This window comes from Borostomias antarcticus (genome assembly GCF_949987555.1).
Source record: "Borostomias antarcticus genome assembly, chromosome: 3".
Taxonomy (NCBI): domain Eukaryota; kingdom Metazoa; phylum Chordata; class Actinopteri; order Stomiiformes; family Stomiidae; genus Borostomias; species Borostomias antarcticus.
This window is the reverse complement of record NC_140236.1, coordinates 3,906,941-3,929,324: the sequence shown is the minus strand read 5'-3', so window position 1 is coordinate 3,929,324 and position 22,384 is coordinate 3,906,941. Positions and strand designations below refer to the sequence as shown.

Sequence of the window (22,384 nt, the reverse complement as noted above, 5' to 3'; positions counted from 1 at the left end):
AGCTAGTTAAGTAGCTAGTCTAGATTTGCTAGCGAGCTAAGTGGTTAGCTGGCTGGTCTAATTATCCAGCCTCGTTTCGGTAGCTAGCTTGTAAGGCTAGTGGGTACTATGTGAATGTTGCCAGACGTCAACGTAGTACCAGCATTGACAAGTTAGCTACTAGCCAGCTAGCTAGTTCAGTAGGCTACTCTGTGGAGCTGTCTAGCTAGCTTTAGCTAGCAAGCTAGCTCAGGTCACTCAAGTGAGCCACAGCGATCAGCTGACAGCTGCAGGCTGGGAGACCAGTGATGGATCAACTCAAAGTCAAGGACCGAATATTGGAGAATATTTCGTTGTCAGTCAAAAAGGTAAGCTAATAGGATACAAAGGCCATTGCAGACATGGGCCACACGCATGTTTGTTTGACTGTAACTTGCAAGCTATATCTAACCCATCTCTTTGTGGAGAGTGGAGGGAACACAGCTTGGACTGTCTTAGTGGGCCTTGCTCACAGCTGAAAACAACACCCGTAGTTAACAAGTTACTAACCCGCAAACTGAATAGACTTTGCTGGAAAGTAAAACATCGTTGGTATTAGAATATATTTGTGTTTGTTTACTAGCTGTCACCTGTATTTAAGTACCATGAAGTACAATGTTGACGGGCTACTGCTGTCTTACTGCGGCATATCGAGGATGCTGTCATGATGTGCTTGGCTTTGTGTGACGGCTGCAATTTGAAAACTATACATCCTTGGTCTAGTCGGTGGTGAGAACTGTTGGACTAACGTTAGACCGTTTTTTGTCAATATCGGCTTGGGGTGTTAACCTAGATCGTGAAAATATGCCTTTCTGTTTGCCGAATGTTTATGTCTTCCCAATAGAAAGCTGTGCACTGTTATTACAGCGTTTACTGCTCTGCAGATCTTGCCTGTTTTGATATTCAAATCCTTGGCAGTCTCAGGATCACATGACTGTCAGGTGATTGGAATTTAGGAAACCACATTCCTGCATATGATGTTAAATAGCAAATAGTTCATATTTTGGTCACTACTTTTATTCTAACGTCAAAAGAGGACCTACAGACAGTAATTACCAACAGGACAGTCAGGCTGTCATATGCTATAGGCTCCAACAAAGCCAATACTGTACTAGTAAGCTATATCCTTGTTAGACTAACACATTGATTCAGTCATGCTTTTAGTCTACAACATTGAATCTTTCTTCGCTCTATACTATATGGCCTGGGGAAGTGTCTGTACGTCTTATCGGCTGTGCTCATGTCTTCACTTCCTGCAGTTGCAGAGTTACTTTGCCGCCTGCGAGGATGAAACCCCAGCCATCCGCAATCATGACCGCGTCCTGCAGAGGCTGTGTGAGCACCTCGACCACGCTCTGCTCTATGGGTAGGAGCTGTAGAGAGACCAGCAATAGGATGTTTAACTCCTAAATGAGACTCATTCAAAATGAGCTTGGATAGCATACCTTGTGTTTGTGTGTGTGTGTGTGTGTGTGTGTTGTGCATTTGCAGGCTCCAAGATATCTCTTCAGGTTACTGGGTCCTGGTTCTCCACTTGACGCGCAGAGAAGCAGTTAGACAAATAGACGATCTGCAGCACATCGCGACCAACCTTGGACGAAGTGAGAAGCCAATGACTTCAAAACAAACACACACCACATAGAAACACACACAGCGTCCAGTCTCAGGATCGTAGGCAACATCGGCACAACGCATTTCAAACGGACGCTGTGATTGTGAATACACATGCACCTCCCTGTACTGTGATGTGTGATATCATCAACCAGTAGTTTAGACATTTTGTACGTGTTGTTTCAGTTGTGGATTGCAGTTATTAGCTTATCTGTGTGGTATAGATTATGATTTTATCCTTTTATAGAGGGGGTTGTTTTGTTAGGGTTTGACTTGACCCATTTGCAAGTCCAAATAAACAATGCATAAGACTTATTTGCTGTACACACATAGGGGACTATTTAGTGTTGTCACTGTTGTAATGCAGGTCGGGCCTGGTTGTACCTAGCTCTGAGTGAGAGCTCCCTGGAGAGCTACCTTCGTCTCTTTCAAGAGAATCAAGGCTTACTACAGAAGTATTATTTCAAGTAAGTACACCACCTAAAAGTGTTTTTTATTTATTTTACCTATCGATAAATGTTTATTAGTCTTTAGTGAATAAGTCGACCGTTATCAATCTCTCCCAGAAATGCGCTGGTTTGCAGCCACGACCACCTGACCCTCTTCCTCACGCTGGTGTCGGGGTTGGAGTTCATCCGCTTTGATCTGGAGCTCGTAAGTAGACCCGGGGTTAGGGTCAGGGTTAGGGTTAGGCCAGGAGCATGTCGGTCCATTAGAGCAATCGTATGCCGCGGCTCATTTGCGAGCGTTTGGCCACTTAAGATCTAAATCCATTTGGTTTAGGACGCGCCCTACTTGGACGTGGCGCCGTACATGCCGGAGTACTACAAGCCCCACAACCTGCTGGACTTTGAGGAGAGGCTGCCCAGCTCAGACAGCCTGTCCCTGCACTCCTTCACCTCCCTGACCTCCACCAACCTGGAGTGGGACGACAGCGCCATCGCCCCGTCCAGCGAAGGTAAGGACGCCGCCTTCCTATTGGTCACCTCCGTCTGTCGCTTATCCCACTCTTTCACTCGCTGAAATTGCTTGTTCGGCCAAGCCCTGATGTGGTGGCACTCATTCATAGGGTGATGTCACTTAATGGAGTATCGACCCAGGAGGTGGTTTTACGGGCAGCCCTTGTGACTCATAGATTTAAATGAGATTGGCGAGTACTCAGATTGATGTTCTCTCGGTGAAAAATGAGCACAGAGCACGCACGGGGTGAAGGAGTCTGGTCAGGGTTTTTCCTGCATAGAGGATTTATTGGCGCCCCCCAAAGAGATTTTAGCCAGAGCCAAAGGAAAATCACCAGAGCCAAAATGCTAAAAATTGAGAATAGAAATAGCAATTCAAATCCTCTCCAAATGTGTGTGTTAGCTTGTTTCAAGTGCGGCCCATCCCTCTTTCTTGTATTGTCCATGGTTTGGACCAATAGTAATCAATATCATTAATAGACAGGTTATCAGCATCTTAAACATTTTGTCTTCATATCCATTTTGTGTCATATTGGGAGATTTCCCGCGATATTGAAAACTGAGCTGAGTCAGAACGACAGCAAAGAATATAGGCCGACATATGCTGATAGGCTACTCGGCATAAAACTGAGGTTTCCCCCAAAAAATCTGCCCATTACCCCCCAAAGACCCAATCTGAGCCAGGAAAAACCCTTCTGGTCAGAGAATGCGGTTTGAAATGTGTGCTGAAGTGTAACCAGTCGTCTTGTGGTACTGTAGTGTGAGAACGCTGACTCGTTTCCCATCACCGAGTCACTGACCCTGTGTTCTGTTCCCATCAGCCATCATGTGTCATATTTCTCATGTCACGTTTTCCGTTTGAGCCATCCTCTCTTCTGTCTCATGTCTTCACCTTCCCTTTCTAATGTTGAGTCTTATCCCTCCTTTTTTTAGATTATGATTTCGGTGACATCTTCCCCGTGTTGCAGTCAATGCCGAGTGCAGACTGGGAAGGTGGGACATGGTTTAACCCCCCCCCCCCCTCCCTCTCTCACAGCATCACGCTTGCCCATCCCACAGTGCGCGCTGAATGCATGCCAGTCCTCGCTGATAAGCAAAACAACAGATAAGCTCAATGTTGACGTTCAAAGCAAAAGTGTGGTGCAGAGCAATCAAGGGGAATCTGATTGAAAATCCGTGGCTTTCTGGAGAGGCAGATAACTGTGATAGATAAGTGGTAAGATTGGCTCCATGATTTTTCTAGGTGCTTTAGCCTCAACACAGCATTTACCAGAACAATTACAGTATATATTTCTTTATAATGACCAAGTTGTAGAAAAAAAAAAAACGTTTCCTGTGCCGTTAGTACAGGTCCACTCTCAGGTAAGTGTTAGCAGAAGTTCTTCTACGCGCTGGTGATCTGTCGGACATTGTCAGATTATGTTGTGATTAACCGCTCAGTGTTCCTCTTGGGGGACCCTGATACTAATGCTCAACCTGCATACCTGTGGAATAATACTAAAGACCAGGGCGATGCCCCACGCTGCTGGGCTGAGTTTCCCAGAGGCGTCGTAGAGCTACGTTCGTCGTAGCGCTACGATGAACGTCGTAGCTTACGATGAACGTAGCGCTACGATGCCTCTGGGAAACTCAGCCCTGGTCGGCTACTACTCACTCTGCCTGGTGGCTTCCTGTCTGCTATATGGTGTGTGTGGAAAATCCTGTCTTGCTGGGTGGATAACTTGTTACACGTGGCTTTAACCTGCGGTTTAACCCAACCACCACTGCTTACTGTAGGCTGTCGCCAACCTTGAATAGTTCAAATTAAGCATAGTTCAAATTAAACAAGGAACCGTAGGTGAAGTGTTTTGTCACTTGCTCCTAAATGCATCTTCTATACTGATAATCGATAGCAGGAATGTAGCACCTTCTTGTGCTGACGGCAACATAAAACCTTGAATCAATTTAACAAGCTGTAGTAGAGAGGTCGTTGTGAGCTCTGGTGGTGAGGATTAGCCAAGGCATGCGTCAGACAAAGAGTGTCTGCTGGTCTGTCTGCGTTTGTCCATTGTCCAATGCATCCCATCCTGGAAGAAATTTTAATCGTTTGTCTGCAAATGCTTGTGTGTGTGTGTGTGCGTGCGTGCGTGCGTGCGTGCGTGCGTGCGTGCGTGCGTGCGTGCGTGTGTGCGTGTGTGTGTGTGTGTGTGTGTGCTTGTGCGTGTGTGTATGTGCGTGCTTGCATGTGTGTGCGCGCGCGCGCTCCCACAGTGCTCTTCCGTCTCATTAGCGCCGTTTAACATCCGTCTCCTGTCCCCCCCTTGTCACAGAAGGTGACCTCACAGACTCGGTCAGCTGTCCTCCCTCCACTGGTTCCGACCCTCAGACGGTCACCAGCGACGCCGTAGTCCCCCGAGCCGCCGCCGTCACCTCCTCCGTCGTAGTGAAGGTGGCTCCGCCCCCCACGCCACGCAGCCCCACGTTCAGACACAACCCCTTCAACGAGGACACGGACACCAACACCTCGACCAACGTCACGCCCGTCCACGCGGCCGGCCGCCACGACGTCACCGCCGGGGACGACACGGAGAGCGCCAGCCACGAGCTGGAGGTCATCAGGTAGGTCGTCTCTCTCCAGACTCAAATATTACTTATAATAATAATAATAATATATTTTACTTCGCCGCCCAAGCTGGTATTCTGAGGGGCGTATCGACGGTTCAGAATTGAAAGAGTGACAGGTCGTGGCAGCAAATGAGAGACGCTAGAACAGGTTAGATGGGCGGGGCATATCTATGAGTGGGAACGCCTGATCGCGGAAGTCGTTACCGATTGGTGTCGCAGGGATTCCTGCGAAACCAATGAATCGGCAGAATTTGAGCACCAGATGTTTTGCATGAAGTGTCCCAGACCCATAGAGAGATCTGCAGCATGCAGTAACGTAGCTAGCGTAGCTAACGTAGCGCATCAGCGAAAGAACTCTCACGGGTCTGGCGTTGAGACTATGAGATCAGCGTCTCTGCTGAAGACACGCCCACACCCATTGGTCAGGTAAGACTCATCATAACGGCCCTGGTTCTTTTCGTCCTCGCCAGGCTGGCCAAGAGAAGGAAGCCGGCCAAGAAGCGTCGCGCGAGGGGCTCCTCCGATTCCACCGGCAGCCAGCACGGGCCCTCCCTGGAACCGGCGGAGCACGACCACGCCCCCCGGACCGCAGGGGGCGGGGCGGAGCAGCCAGACGCTTGGAGCTCCTCCCTCGGACCGCAGCAGGACTCGGGGTCCAAGACGGTGAGGAGGAGGAGGGGAACGGGGGAGGAAGAGGAGGAAGGCGAGGAAGAGGAGGCGGCGGCGGCGGAGGGTCTCTTGCGGCTCCCGGAAATGGCGGACACCTCGATGGACGGCGTGGGTCAGCCGCTCCGCGACGTCATGGACCGGCTCAACGGGGCGCTGGACGGGGGGAAGGTGTGGCAGTGCCCGGAGGAGGAGGAGGAAGAGGAGGAGGATGAAGAAGAGAGGAGCCGCCCTAACGGGGCGGGAGGACCCACCGGCTCCCCCGAGGAGGGCGCCCAGCTCCCGGGGCAGCAGCCCTTTCGCGACGACTCAGGGGGCGAGCCGCCCGACCCCGCCGGGCCCCCGAGTCCCGGCTTCCTGCAGGCCCCCCCGGCCCCGACCGACTTCTACTGCTTTACCCCCCACAGTCCAGGCCCTGCTGCCGAGGGTGGTGGCCACCATGACGCTGCAGGGTATGGTCAGCCGCCGGCTCCTCCTGGTGGCCATGAAGATGATGGAGAGGCAAAGGATCTGGCAGGAGAGGGCGCCGCCGTAGAACGAGACCAGGGCGCCAGAGGGGAGGGGGAGGGGGAGGAGTCGGCGGCGGCGGTGGTCGAGAACGGATTGGCTGCCGGAGAAACAGAGGAGCCGGAGGAGGAGAGACTCAGTCCGACAGAGATCTGCCACCCTGCAGAGTTCAAGTAAGGATGAATAAATATACAGTTGAAAAAAATGTGTTGAATAAAGACTCGTATGTTTTTTGTTTACACATGGAGTATAATGACCTATGCCCACCCCCCCATTGCTCTCTGTAAAGCGCATTGTGTTGCCTCTGTGTATGAAATGCGCTATACAAATAAAGTTTGATTTGATTTGACAACGGTGTTTGTTTCAGGGTGGACAACAATCACCTGCTCCTGCTCATGATCCACGTGTTCAGGGAGAACGAGGAGCAGCTCTTCAAGGTGAGGGCTGCGTTCAGTAGGCCTTGTATCACGGGGGACACCGATCCACAGCGTGTACAGGGTCCTGAGTGTCGTGTGTGTGTGTGTGTGTGTGTGTGTGTGTTCCAGATGTTGCGGATGAGCACCGGCCACATGGAGGGAGACCTGCAGCCTCTCTACCTGCTGCTGACAGACTGTTACATCTACCTGCTGAGGAAAGGTAGGGGTTGACACAGATCTAGAGGGTAGGATGGGTATGAGCAAGATGGCTTACAAAGGGGACAAGGTGGAGCCCATTCCCATCCAGTCATGTTAAGATCTACGGATGTCTCAAAGGGCCTAGGGGTCAGGGCTAGTTTCTGGAAAGGGCCATTGTCTGTCTAGAATCATTGGGGGGACGTTTGTTTTGACGTGCGGTTCCTCCCTCCCTGTCTCTCTCTTCAGGAGCAGCGGAGAAGCCCTACACCGTGGAGGACGCCATCTCCTACAACGAGCTGGACTACATCTCTGTGAGTAGCAGCATGGTTATGTTATCGTCAGTCTATTTCTGTCCCTCCTCTCAGTCTCACAACGTTGTCTTATTACGCAGCGTTCTGGCTTGCGCTCGGGGTTATGTGGTTCAGTGTTTTAGTCACGGCCATCTCTTTCAAGTGTTCAGCTTTAGGGTTACGGTTTAGTGTCACAAGAGAGGGAGCGAGGTTAAGAGAGCAGTCACAAGGTTCATGACTCGGCACAGTTGTTGAACAATCATCACAAGACATTGTTTACATGCAGATGTTTTCAGTCGGATTGAATTCAATTCGATGGAGGATTTCGGGGCAACTTTTTACATGAGAGGTGATCTAATAGTTTGTGGTGTTTATATGTCGAGCCTAGCCAACGCATTACTGTATAATCGGAAAAGCTTTGTGACACGAGCACGCAGGAAGGAGTGAGTGAGTTACTATGGTTACGGAAAGTGAAGTCAAAACATTGCCGGTGGATATCTATGGTCTGTTATTGTGGTGCTTTTAATCAAGCAACAGCAAGCTTGATAACAACTGACTCTCCTACTGGAGGTTTTGTGGACTTGTTTGAATAGGTTGTTATTCCTTATTTCCCTGCCATCTAGGCGTCCAATAATGTTCATTTCAAAAAACAGAACTCTTCGCTGTGGTCCAGTTCTGCTTGGAGGCAGTTTACCCGCCATAGACGTACGGCCCCTTTGACAGAGAGCGTGCGCAGAGAACACGCAGGCAGAGAGTAATCAGTTTCATCGCTTACATGATACTTGATCGTTTTATGAAAAGGTTTAAACTACCCCTTTGCAACCGATTGAAATTTCAATGGGTTTGGGCCTGTGTATTCAGATTGAGGTGTTTGTATGGAGCATTTTTGTTGGGTTTGGGCTTTTAAACCTATTATAACGGATTATTAGGCTCCATGTAAACGTGCCTTTTGAAAGCTATCGTCTTCATGAGCAATGAGCATGTCATACTGTTTCACTGTTTGCAAATATAAATTGTGGATTTAAATTGTACGTTGCTTGGAGAAGACCCCTCCCCCCCACACACACACACACACACACACACCCTCACGGCCCGAACTACAAGTATGAGAAGTGGTGCAGAACAGATTGGTTCAGGTGCTGCTTTGAGCCAGCAGCCATGAGACTATAACAGTCTGCCCCCCCCACCTGACCCCTATATCACCTGACACTTTACACTGGATCCATTTTCTATCATTATCTAGTCTTTTTTTGTGTTATTTCTTTAATGCTTATGTATACTATTTTACTGTTATTATTGTATTGTATGCACTATTTATTATATACATTTTTAATGTTGATCTATTTTGTATTTTCTCGGTTCTTCTTGCTGCTGTAATGCCCAAATTCCCCTCCAGGCGATTAGTAAAGTTGATCTTGTCTTATCTAGTTTTCCACCTCCCCTCAGTCGTACTAAGGTTGTCCCGTGTCCTAGGTGGGCCTGGACCAGCAGACGGTCAGTCTGGTGTGCACCAACCGACGACGGCAGTTCCTCCTGGACACCGCCGACTCCTCACTGACCGAGTGAGTTCCACTTCCTCCTCCTGCTGTCTCCCGACACTCTTATAGCCTCTCCTTCTCCACCACGCACACGCACACACACACACACACACACACACACACACACACACACACACACACACACACACACACACACACACACACACACACACACACACACACACACACCAAATACGTTTGTTCACCAATTCCCTTCTCTCTTTCCCTCAGCTTACTTTTGTATTCTTTTTTTTCGGTAACACTTTACAATAAGGGTACATTAATAAGCATTAGTTAATGCATTATTAAGCATTAAGTAACAGTTAACTAATGTCTCTATTAACCATTTACTAATGTTATTTATGTTAACTAAGGTTAACTCACACCTAACCCTAACCTTAACTAAGGTATTAATTAACATTAGTAACCTAACCTGACCCTAAATAAGCATTAGTTAACAGTTAACTCATGTTTTTTGTGACCCTTATTGTAAAGTGTGACCTTTTTTTTTCTATCCTTTTGATTATAGATTCCTTTTTTCTGAAACGATTTTTCTTTTCAAACATTGTGAGCATTGATCCCTTAAACCGACGTTCTCTCTGACCGCGCTGCCCTGCCCCCCCCCCCCCCCCCCCCCAGCGTGTTCCTGGCCGCCCTGAGGTCAGCCATGATAAAGGGCTGCAGGGAGCCGCCGTACCCCTCCGTCCTGACCGACGCCACCATGGAGAAACTGGCCCTCACCAAGTTCGTCTCCCAAGAGTCGCACTGCGAGGTATGGAAAAACCGCCACGTACCGCTCTGTTATTAATATGCGACTTCCTGTATGAAACTGTAACATTGCCGAAAGGCGAAAGGTTTTGACTCTTTGGTCTGCGGTTGTGTGCAGGTGTCTGAGGTGTGCATCCGCCTGTACTCCCTGGTGCACTGGGAGGACCCCATGGATGTGAGCCTGTCCCCGCAGTGTGGCCTGCCAGGCTGCGGTGACTCCTCCAGCACCAAAGAGGGCGCTCTCCTCTACAAGTCCGGCACCACCTACCTGGGCAAGGAGCTATGGAAGGGCTGTTACCTGGTGCTCAGGTACAGTAGGACCCCCCACGCAGGGTTGTAGCTTCAAATCCCGTATTTGATATGTGTTGTGGTACCTCTGTATTAAAGATAGATTCTGTGTGTGTTTTATTTGCAGTAATGGGGTTCTGTATCAATATGCAGAGAGGACTGATGTGGCGCCACTGATATCAATCACCATGGGGTAAGAGAGACCCTGTTGGTTAAAGGTTTGAATCTTAACTCGCTACTCAGGCTTGCGTGGAAATCATCCCATCACTTGAAAACGAAAGCGACTTACCTACCGCCCTAGATGTGTGTGTGAGGGGGAGTACTCAGAAAGAGGGATTGTAAGGGTGATGCGTAGATGACCTTAGCCGGGCGTCGCCAGCCTGATCTGGCGAGCTCACATTCGATTTCACTCCGCAGATCAGTCTGGATATCCAACCGTTCAAACTGAATCCGCTCGATCCGAGATTGTTTTGTAGCCAATCACAACCGTTTATCTGATATGGGGCGGGTTTAATAAGATGACGGAACAGAGGAGCGCCGTAGAGGCGTGTTTGCTGATTGGTTGTAGGTCTATCCAATTGCATCCAGAGGCATTTTGATTTATGCCCCTTGGGAATCGGAAAGCAACTGTGAGTTTCCAGATCGCATTTTTGCGAATTGGGTCTGGCGACGCCAGGCTAAGATGACCTGTCCTCACCCTCACCCCCTCACCGCCTCTTCCTCTCTCTCTCTCCCTCCCTCTCTCTCTCCCTCCCTCCCTCTCTCCGTCAGGGGGGAGCACTGCGGCGGCTGCCGGCGCTCCAACAGTACGGAGCGCCCCCACGCCTTCCAGGTGATCCTGACGGAGCGCCCCCCTCTGGAGCTCAGCGCCGAGAACGAGCACGACATGGCCGACTGGATGCAGCTGCTCTGCCAGTCCGTCTCCAAGGGGGTGAGAGTAAGGGCACGCACACACACACACACACACACACTGTACATTGGTGTTTGTGTATGCACACTACATTTGCCATGAGCTTTGCTTACATACCCCTGCGCTATAGCAGGGTTATTTATTTGAGTATCCATAATTATAGCATGTGTACATAATTCATCCACTCTGGCGATGATGTCGCATTGTTATTATTTGTCTCTCGAGGAAGTAGGCATAGTGGCGCACAGAGCAAAACGGTACTTCACCAAATCTACCGACGGTGCTAAATGCAATTCATGTTCAAAGTTAGCTGTGCCCAAAGGAGCTAACACCAGCAACACAAGTTTCACATTTGGTAAATGTGAGGCAGTGTGTTTGACTGCTTTAGCGAAGCGGCTAATGCTTACGCTGATAGATGCAGAAGAGCCAGGCTAAAGATGCAGATAACACTCATTATTGTTATTATAAATAAATATGTACAGTGTTTCCCATATTAATGCAAAAATCCATACCGTCTCATCCCTAATGATGACTTGCACTGAATGGATCAGCCAGAGTTGCATAGTTCTGACTTTTTTCGAGTTCCTGATTGATTTTGCTAGGGTACTATCAGCTAGGGTATTATCAGCTAGGGTATTATCAGCTAGGGTATTATCAGCTAGGGTACTATCAGCTATCAGCTACTCATACAAGCCTAAACTGTGATGGGATCAGCCCACACATGATTAAATCATTAAAGTACTCAGCTAAACTGCAGTACAAAAGTTCACACTTGTAATCGACAAAGAAGCAGGAGGAAAAAGTTGCTCATTTGGACAACAAGAGAGGTGACATGACTGCTTGCCTGCGCACACGCAACTTCAACATGAGTCATCAAGTCACCTTCTCTTATGGCTTTTCTTTTGAATGGCTCGAGATCTACCAGCATAGAGATCTACCAGCATAGAGACCTACCAGCATAGAGATCTACCAGCATAGAGATCTACCAGCATAGAGACCTACCAGCATAGAGATCTACCAGCATAGAGATCTACCAGCATAGAGATCTACCAACATAGAGATCTACCAACATAGAGACCTACCAGCATAGAGACCTACCAGCATAGAGACCTACCAGCATAGAGATCTACCAGCATAGAGATCTACCAGCATAGAGATCTACCAGCATAGAGACCTACCAGCATAGAGATCTACCAGCATAGAGATCTACCAGCATAGAGACCTACCAGCATAGAGATCTACTAGCATAGAGATCTACCAGCATAGAGATCTACTAGCATAGCCTCTGCGACCTACTGGTTGATCGTGATGGACGTATTGGGCACCCCTGCTGTAGGGAGATGACCACAGCCCTTAACCCCAGTTACCACCCCCCTTCCAGAGGGACATTATCAGGCACCCTCACACCTGCTTGGCATGCAGCTGAAAAGAGAAACATCATCATCATCTGAGCTTGCCAACTCATCACAGGTGAACTTGACGAAGTATAAATTGGCCTTTACGATACCCACCCCTAGACAGGAGTGACCCCATGACATCACACCCAGTGGTATCTCATTCCAGCATGTGTCCAGCATTTGCCGATGTTTGCTCAGCGAGTCACAGCCCCATGGGAGATGGGCAGAGCATATTTCTGTTTCCATGTGGAGAGCGATGTGTTCATCTGTTGCCTTTCTACCGCCATTTTGTTTTTTTCATTGTTTTCCAACTTTAAAATGTCAGACGTGCAGATAAAACCTCTCTGGCCTATCAAAGCAGGGAATTACACAGGCTCAGAGACTAGTCAGTGTGGTGAGAGGGGATTGTCGAATACAAGATTGCACATCGCTTATGGCCCGTGGTCTTGGCGTTTTGTTCAGTTTGAAGGTGGTTGTGTGGGAAATCTACCATAATTAGCATTGCTTTTTAAATTAAGTGAAAATGGCCGTTGATTTGTGTCATAGCTCGTCTTGTAATTATATGCAATTTCTGAAGGGGATGTGTTCACTTACTATTTGTTTTCATGGTTTGGTAAAGACCTCAATCTTGTGTTAACTAGTAGCTATTTGGTGTGAAGGATGTGGACTTCACCGGACTTCTTTCTTTCTTTCATTCATTCATTTTTTCATTCATTTTTTCATTCTTTCTTTCTTTCTTTCTTTCTTTCTTTCTTTCTTTCTTTCTCTCTTTCTCTCTTTCTCTCTTTCTCTCTTTCTCTCTTTCTCTCTTTCTCTCTCTCTCTCTCTCTCTTTCTCTCTCTCTCTCTCTCTCTCTTTCCCTCCCTCCGCCTCCCTCCCTCCAGGTGATCCCCCAGGGCGTGGCGCCCACCCCCTGCATCCCCTGCTGCCTGGTGATGACCGACAGGAAGCTGCTGACCTGCCACCAGGACTGCCAGACCAGCTTCTTCCGCTCGCTGGGCGGGGCGGAGCTCTCTGATGTCACCGCCGTCAGCCTGGAGGCAGACAAGGAGTACTGCGTCATTGTGAGCAATACCTCTCATGAGCTGCGTTCGGAATCGCTCCCTCGTTCCCTCACTCCCCGTTCCCTATATAGGGTTCACCATGTAGTGAACTACCTAGGGAACGGAAAAAATGTAGGGTACATGCGCTGTTCCCTGCAAATCAAGGTGAATTGTGGGTAATAAATAGTGGACTATATAGGGAACGAAAATTCCGTGGAGAATTCGGACACTACGAACAAAATGGCTGACGCCCTATATAGTGCACTATATAGTGAATACGGAGCGATTCCGAACACAGCGATGGTCTCACTGTATTACATCCTGCACCTGCTATGGGGGACATTCTTATTAGTGTGTGTGTGTGTGTGTGTCTGTGTGTGTGTGTGTGTGTGTGTGTGTGTGTGTGTGTACGTGCGCGCGCGTGTGTGTGTGTGGTGATTAAACAACGAAATGCTACTTTTATTGAGCAGAAAGTAAGCGAATAGTAGTTCCATTAAAAATGTATTGATCATTGCCATGGGCTGTGTGTGCAGGAGTTTTCAGTGGACCGGGCCCACTTCCTGCCGCCCTGGGTGATCTACTTCAGCGGCTGTGAGGAGAGAGACCGCCTGCTGGGGGCGCTAGAGACCGCCTGGAAAGAGATCCTCCAGGTAAAGAAGGGAGAGACATTTTTTGGGGGGGTCAATGTCTTTATTAAGTAAAAGAATCGCACAATGTTCATAAAAAATATATTTTTAAAATAATTATGTATATATATGAATTTTAAATGTTGTTTTTCCTCATTCCTGTCTCTGCGCTGTGCTCCAGGTGTGTCTCCCTCGTAAGAGGGTGTCGGACCCATCGGTGCAGAAGCGCTGCAGGGAGGCCCTGGCGCTGATGAGGAGCGCCTGGCAGCGCAGTGACAGCCTGGCCCGCGGACGCGCCCAGAGAGAGCCCTGGTGCTGACGCCACACACACACACACACACACACACACACACACACACAGACGGGCGGGCACAGCCCAGCAGCCAGACAGGCGGAGCGGAGAAGAACAAAGCCTCTTTTTCCTTTTAAAGTTCAGAGCAGAACATTCAAACGGACAGCCGTACTGGATGAAGGATTTGCGAGCCCCACTTTCTTCCACAACAGTTTTGGGGGTCAGTACACGTAGTACAGACATCTGAAAATTTGAAAATTGCCCATCGCTGTCAACGAGGATTTCTTTTCAATTCACAGATTGGATTTTGAATGGCGTTGAGATGGGACTGATCCCTGAAGTCTGTGTGTAATGATGAAAGCCATATAGATAGATGGAAGGTTGTATGTCTACGAAGGGGAAGAGTGGTGAGATGAAAGACTAATGTTAGTTTGATCTCACTTCACACACTCCCAGCCTTGCACAAATATGTATGTATGTTATGCTTAACTTTCTCTGTTGTAAAGGGGTTTGCGGCATTTTGGACTAAAAAAAAGTTGTTCACTAATAGAAATATAAATGTTCTTTTGAACCTTCATCGAACTGCACTACATCTCTAGTGCGTATGTACAGCGTTGTACAGTATTAATGTATAATAGGTCCATAGTTAGAGTTCCGTTCTCAAGCCCACATTCTCTAGTATTGGTTTGTGTTTCGGCAAATACCTCAAGAAATAAGCCTTCTCTTCAAAATGCACAGGTTGAGATAATGGTAACGTGAAGGGAGGATACAGTATCTATGGAATGTTTACTACTTGAACTGTTACAGCATTGTGTTCATCTGTTGCCTTTCTACCGCCATTTTGTTTTTTTTCATTGTTTTCCTACTTTAAAATGTCAGACGTGCAGATAAAACCTCTCTGGCCTATCAAAGCAGGGAATTACACAGGCTCAGAGACTAGTCAGTGTGCTGAGAGGGGATTGTCGAATACAAGATTGCACATCGCTTATGGCCGTGGTCTTGACGTTTGTTCAGTTTGAAGGTGGTTGTGTGGGAAATCTACCATAATTAGCATTGCTTTTTAAATTAAGTGAAAATGGCCGTTGATTTGTGTCATAGCTCGTCTTGTAATTATATGCAATTTCTGAAGGGGATGTGTTCACTTTTACTGTTTGTTTCCATGGTTTGGTAAAGACCTCAATCTTGTGTTAACTAGTAGCTAGTCGTGTGAAGGATGTGTTCAGCTCCACCCATGTTGGTTCACACACTCATTCTATTAAAAAAAAAAAAAGTTTTAAAACAAAACTGGTTAAACTCCCACAAACTCCTTTAGGTCCCACAAGGTAACTAAACCAGTGTCCAGTGGTAGTGTCCTGTGGTCAGTGTTTTACAGGGAATAATGATTTTGAGTGGTAACATCTCTGTTAAGTAGTGACCAGTGAAATGGGCTCCAGAATTAGCTTCTTGGCCTTTGGGCTAAGTTCTAGAGTAGTAGAGTGTCTTTCCGTTTATTGCTTGTATCTAAAAATGGGTTGTAGAATACACTAGTGTAACATGTTTTTTATGCATTCAGAAGATGACGCAGAGTCATTTATAATGGATGACACTAATTCATGGCCACTTGCGTCATCAACATTTACCCTCCATCTTTCTTTCAAACATGTTGCTCAATGATGTGGTCGTTGCACGGTTAGAGTACTAACTTAATCTGCATATTTATTTTTACAATTGGCCTTAGTTCATCACAAAGATGCTACTTAGGAAAATTTTGAAGCCCGGTCTTGTACTATTGAAATTAGGTCACTCATTCAAGTGGAGAAATTTTCTCTAAATAATCATGTGACCATTTTGATAGCCTTAATTTGATTGGATATAATAGCCTATACCAAATATAGCACTATCCTTGAATGTGGCCTTATACTGCTGCTGGCTTCTATTGAAACATGATTAACAATCAGTGATAATATAGTGTGCATAGATACAGTAAGACTTATAAGAGACGAGTCAAAATACAACTGTGCTCAAGTATCTGTACTACATGAATGTATGTGTCCTCTACCGGTCCAAACGCAGTATATTGATGGAACCACTAAACATGTTAAGTGCTTTAAGCATGTGAAGTGCTACTCGGTCTTGCCCCTGTTCTGCCGTTGTTGGACACAATCATCTCAGGTTTAGAATGGTACTTATTCCAATGTAATCAATTCCCAGCAGGAAAGACCCAAAACCTTAATTAAGACATCTTCCATTTTTAATCACTCCGATTTGCATCATTTTATATGCTTCTTTTCCTCCTGTATTTTTCTTTTTATGCAGTGCAGTTATTTTGAGAGTACACTGGAAATTATGCAAGACAAGGCTGTTGGAGAGGAGTACAGGTGCAATATACAATATACAGTATGTAGTATTGGAGTACTTGAAAACATGTTAATTGTTGAACAGAAATATACAGTATGGAAGTGTATATCATGGACATGTGAGTAAGGTTTATTTGAACAGAACTGTAAATGTTGGCCATTGCTGGACAATGTTGGATTACATCTTTTTGATTGAAGCCTTGTGAAAGAAGACTTTTTTTTTTTTTTTTTACTTTTGTTTGTTTTTTATATAGGCTGTTTTCTTTGTATTATGTTTAGCCATGTTTTTATTTGAGTTGTACAAAGACAATTTAGGATTAATCGATTGTATTCTAACACTTGGTCACATTAAAACCTGCATGTCCTGATTGCCTTTTTATAATGTACATATGATAATTAATGTTTAAAAAAAACTTTTGTGAATAGGACAATATGAATAAAGAAATCCATATCACCACCGTTAAAAATGTTTCTCTGAAATGCACTGCATACAAGTACATCTAAGGGTGTGTGACAGAAATGGTCAAGATTTTTCCTTTGCCTCTGTTACATTTTGACACACTACCTTCAAAATCCCCATCGTTCATGGTCTGCAAAGTCTCACAGTGGACTGACCCTCATCTCCAAAACCAGCATACAGGGGCTCAGAGTCCTCCAGAGAAAAGCTATGAAGGTGAATCATGGAGCCAGAGATGCTATAAAAATCTAGAGTGCCAGCTTGGTGATCTAAATACACTCCTATTCTTGGAGACGACACCTTTGTGGTCATCCTAGTCTCCATGTTATTGTGCCAGGCTGAGTAATGGAACCCAGAGCAGTGTAAACTCCAAGACTTCACATCGTGCCCCAGACCACATTCTACCCCACTCCTTTTCTTCTCAATGCCCTGACGGGTCACGCCTCTAGACACTCCCTTCCCGCTCCACTCTGCCTCCCAGTAGAAGCGCCCACCGGTCAAGCCCTCCCGACACAGAACTTGCTCTGGGTGGTGCGACCCTGGACCCCGAACCAACCTGCAGCGCTTTGGAGAACATGACTGACTTTTGGGGTTGAACACAACCACAACGGAGAGGACCAGGTTACGGTGTGCTGTTTTGGGGTCAAGTGTGATTTGGCACACGTCTGGGAAAACAGAATGCAACCATTTGAATGTCTTCATTATTTTATTAGTGACACTATTATATCACTTTTTTTTTTTTAATTTAGCCTTTATTTAACCAGGAAAGGTCCCATTGAGATTAAAAATCTCTTTTTCAAGAGAGACCTGGCCAAGACGGGCAGCAGTGCAATCCAAACACAGAGTTACAGACGGAAAATACAACATAAAACACAGAGATGCAACAGTAATACATAGTTAAAAATAGTTAAAAACATTAACATACTGTTAAATCCACCTCTAAAACCTTCATAGTGGATTTAAAAACATCGATTGAGACCTTGTATTGTAACTATTATACTTTTTTGTAACCTTTATTACATAAATTCATGTTTTAGCTTACTAGCTAGTTTAGACATTCTATGTCAATTGATACATTCTTCTAAAAAAAAAAAGTAGTGACTTACATTGTAAGAAGTCAGCTGTGGTCCTTGGAATCCCTGGTGGAATAGTCAACGTTGAAATCTTCACTAGAAAGGCGATTAAGACTATTAATATCATGAGTTTGTACACTGGTGTTCCTACAGTAATAATGACGATGCCATATATACTCACTGCTTGCTCTTGGTGGTATTGGTCGGAGCATCAGCCGGCATTCAGAGTGGACTCGTCTTACTTGATCAAGAAAAGAAAATGAAAACATTTGAATGTGTGTCTGTGAATGTCTGTGTCTGTGTGAATGTGTGTCTGTGAATGTCTGTGTCTGTGTGAATGTCTGTGTCTGTGTGAATGTGTGTCTGTGTGAATGTCTGTGTCTGTGTGAATGTCTGTGTCTGTGTGAATGTCTGTGTCTGTGAATGTGTGTCTGTGTGAATGTCTGTGTCTGTGTGAATGTGTGTCTGTGAATGGCTGTGTCTGTTTGAATGTCTGTCTGTGTGAATGTGTTTCTGTGGAGGGCTGTTGGTTGCAGACACAGGTTCTTACCTTGTTTGCCCTGAGGCTTTGTCCTGGGGACCGGCGGTTCCAAAACCAGCACATTCTCAACTGTAAAGAGGCAATATAAACCACTTCAACACGGGTACTTTAAAGACTGAGGTGGGGGAAGGTTTTTTTAGAACCTATCTGTGCCTGTACTCACATGTGTGCCCCAAATTGTCTAATGAATCACTTGAGAGGTCATCAAAGAGCTTCTTGAACTCCCTTATGACCGTCTTCACCACTTCAAATTAAGGCTTTTCACTGATTATGATATTGGGGTCGTGTTCAGGCAAGGCGCTGATTGGTTGCCACCTCTAGGAAGAGAGACACATTAACTAACCTGGACTTGTAAGATTTATTATGTGTTGGGTGTATCCAGTTTGTAATCTAAATTATGCTTCCAGACATAGATTTTGGAAGCTAGAATAAAGCTTGTTTTATCCCATGTGGCCTGACCAGGAAACACAGAGATCTGGTCTGATCACACTTGTAAGAACTCACACCTGGGTCCTGGTCGGTACGTTACCTGGAGGAACAGGGTGCTGTCCGTCGTGCTGCTCAGTTCGTGCCTCTGTTTCTCAGGGTGGTGATGTGGTGCTGGAGGCGTGCCTGGGCGCGCTCTGCCTGTCCCACCAGAGCCCTCTCCTTCCTCCTGATCCCTCTCTCTCCTCTCCTCTCCTCTTCTCCACGGACCCGATCATCTCCGCCAACATTCCGTCACTGTCGCCCTCTGCTGATTGTGCTGACCCCTGTGGGATATTATTATAATTATAATATAACAAGCAGGGAGACTCACATGTGAATCTTAAAGGTCCATGAATCCCCCCCCCCAAAATCCAAAGGTCCGTCTTTTAAGAAAACAATTATAATGCAAATCCCCCCCCAAACCGCTTCACACACACATACACCCAACAAAGGTGAATCAAACCATTTTAAGTCCTGTCTCCTCTCCTATCTCAATCAATCAATCAATCAATCAATCAAAGCTTTATTTGTATAGCGCATTTCATACCCAGAGGCAACACAATGCGCTTAACGACCCACCCCTACATATTCCAGAGGGAAGCAAAAAAACAGTTTCTCCTCACCTCTTGTCTCCTTCCTCTCTTCCTCTCCTCACCGCCTGTCTTTATGTCCAATTAATCTATAATATATGAAAGTTTCACTTTGAATTAAATTATGGAAAATAATTAACTTTCCATAATATTCTTATTTTCTGAGTTGCTTCTGTATATTAAATCGACATGGATACACAGCTAGTGAGTGTCTGCAGTAGGCTCTCCAGTCTCTCGCTTGCCTCTCTCCAGCCATGCATTGTTAATAGTTCTAGCAACCACCCCCCCCCCACACACACACACACACACACACACACACACACACACACACACAAACACACACCCTTTTCTCTCTCCCTCCCTCTAGTGTGACTGCAGCAATGCAGAGAGAGAGATAACAGCTGAAAACAGCTGATGTTACAATCAACAAAACAAAATGCTCATGGTCTTGATATGGAAACCTCAGAGAGCGTGGACTTCATTAACTGAATGCAAGACAACATTCTCAATTCCCTCTCAGTGCCAAGAGCAGGTCTGCGTGTTCCCGTGTGAACTGCACTGACGAGAAACCTTCCGATGAGAGGGGAGTGATTATTAAAACGAGGGGGCTGGTTTTGCCTTGGTATATAAATCACTAATGGACGTAATGTTTCTATGGAAAACCAAACGTGTTTGTTTGTTGCCAACAGCTTGTGGTAAGCATGAGAGAATCCCCTCTGACAGTAAAATCAAAGCAGCCCCCCCTCTTGTGAACTGTATATGACTCAGCCGTCTGTGAACGCTGGTGAAGACCCCCCCCCCCCCTTACCCTCAATAACCCGCTGAGCCAATGCATGCATCAATTATGATATGGGTGGGCATGTACGTTATGGTTCCTCCGCTGAAACAAAAACCCTGCTGCCTCTATACTGGGAGGATTACGGTATCCCAAACTGCTTTGCTATGTCCCTGTGGAGGGGATGAGAGAGAGAGAGGGATGCAGGGAAAGAGAAAGAGGCGTTGGGCAGAGATTGCAGTATATTCACCCTCTTCCACTGAGCCGGAGGTATCCATCCTTTTCCTACTTATTTCTCATTGTAATGCAATAGTTATATCCTCTGCTTATTGTATTTGATAGACATTATTACAGTAAACTTCTGCATGTGCACTGTACCTTTATAAGAGTATACTGTATAATTTATATATGATGATATATAATGCATGTTTGTAGAGAGTGTCTATAATTCCGTTATGCTATGGTCTCTGCAGACTAACGCTAATTGAGACCCACTTTTAGACTTTGGTCATCATCCATTACCATCCTCCTCTTCCTCATCGTGGTGAGGAAGACTTTTGAGCTGCTGATGGCTGATAGGGAGGTGCTGCTCGACCTGGACGACACGGGCGAACCCCAAACCACAGACAGTTACGGCAGTCTGCAGAACGGGGGCTTTATCCCCCCGCGATACGTAAGTACCCAAGCCTCCCTCCCCCCAGCCCACTGCCTACGCTCATCCCCCTCTCATCCCATTCACGCTCCACTGACATCATCTGGACAGTGCAGTAAATCTTGGATGAGTTTTAGCTGACTCAAAAAGGCGTTTCAAGTTCTCAATGAGATTTTGACTGATTTCACTGCTCTGAAAGATGCTTTGTTCATTTCAGCTGATGTTCTTTCTACGGTGATGAAATCTGCAATTAATATTGTTGTGAAGGCTTTCATGGTGTTACCAAAAGCTCATTCCACAGTTAGATCTCACATTATAATGCATTATGCAAAAGAAAATACAGTAGCGTAATCCACATCTACATAATACTGTAATTTCCATGTATTACTGACCTTATGTTTATTAATCTTGTTTATTTACTCATTATATTGATGTGAGTATGCAAATGCAACAACTTAATTTTACATGTTATATAGTCCTGGTCTCATTGAACTGATGTATCTTCAGCTCTCAGCTGCGGCTGATGAAGATGATGATGACCCCATCTATGTCCACTGTGACAAGAGAAGTAGCCAACCAGCACCGCTCGTTGGGAACTACTTCAGAGACGGAAGAACCAGAATAGGTGCTTTGCAGTAGCGTACTACACCTGTAATGTAGTGTGATACATGTATGTATCATAATCACTGTGTTAATATAATTGAGTTGAATACTTAATTCTTTGCTGCGTTCTGACCTTTCGATCTGTGTGGTTGACCCTGTGTCAGACTTTGTACTGGTGTGGGAGGTGCGCTCCCGGAGAAAGCGTGGCGTCAGGGGGAGGGGCCCAGGTGAGACCGCCGGTGAGGGGGGCAAGGGCGGGACGGAGGAGGCCAGCAGGTCTGAGAGACGGAAGGCCAAGCTAGCTCAGTGGAGGGACAAATTCACCCAGAACCTGCAGAACGCCGGCTTACTCCTGGAGAAGGTAGCTAACTTCGACGCACTTAGCCTAGCCCAGGCGTACATTTGGAAATGTTGTTTGTAAGTGTGTAAATGTTCTTTATTTTTTTGGGTTGTTTACTCACATTGTTGGTATCTTTTTGTGGCCTGTCACTAGGAAGACTCCCAGCACCACCATTTTGTAAGAGTGTGCATGTTGGTTTTTTTCACTGTCACTAGGAAGAAACATCGAGTGAGAAGAAAACCATCCATTATCTGAAACTCTGCGCCCCCTGGGATGTGCTGGTGTTTTACGCAGAGGAGCTATGTCTTAGAGCACCCCTACAGGTTAATGCTTGTATTGCATTTTCGAAAGACTAACACTAATACACTGCAAAAGTAAAAGTTCTGCTCTACGCCGATGACATAATTTAACGCTTAAT

At 46.3% G+C, this 22,384-nt stretch overlaps 2 protein-coding genes across 2 annotated transcripts in view; both read left to right on the top strand.

The window, feature by feature from the left end:
- Positions 1-215: 215 nt before the first annotated feature.
- Positions 216-14,158, top strand: plekhm2 (pleckstrin homology domain containing, family M (with RUN domain) member 2; the record flags this gene model as incomplete). Its single annotated transcript, XM_084461613.1, has 20 exons — positions 216-347; positions 1,278-1,384; positions 1,510-1,619; positions 1,997-2,096; positions 2,196-2,283; positions 2,413-2,587; positions 3,522-3,581; positions 4,898-5,186; positions 5,663-6,538; positions 6,733-6,802; positions 6,911-7,001; positions 7,226-7,290; positions 8,743-8,831; positions 9,447-9,579; positions 9,694-9,884; positions 9,991-10,056; positions 10,635-10,794; positions 13,055-13,234; positions 13,747-13,863; positions 14,021-14,158. The coding sequence occupies exons 1-20, from the start codon at positions 288-290 to the stop codon at positions 14,156-14,158; spliced, it is 3,165 nt and encodes a 1,054-aa protein (XP_084317739.1). The 5' UTR covers positions 216-287.
- A 6,282-nt stretch (positions 14,159-20,440) lies between these two features.
- The window catches only part of ano11 (anoctamin 11), a gene marked incomplete at both ends in the record, with an annotated part of 32,014 nt that continues 30,070 nt past the window's right edge, over positions 20,441-22,384 (top strand). Inside the window, 5 exons of the mRNA XM_084461928.1 lie at positions 20,441-20,457; positions 20,873-21,044; positions 21,531-21,648; positions 21,791-21,987; positions 22,182-22,289. Coding sequence (XP_084318054.1) covers positions 20,441-20,457; positions 20,873-21,044; positions 21,531-21,648; positions 21,791-21,987; positions 22,182-22,289 — 612 coding nt within the window. The remainder of the gene's footprint in view (positions 20,458-20,872; positions 21,045-21,530; positions 21,649-21,790; positions 21,988-22,181; positions 22,290-22,384) is intronic.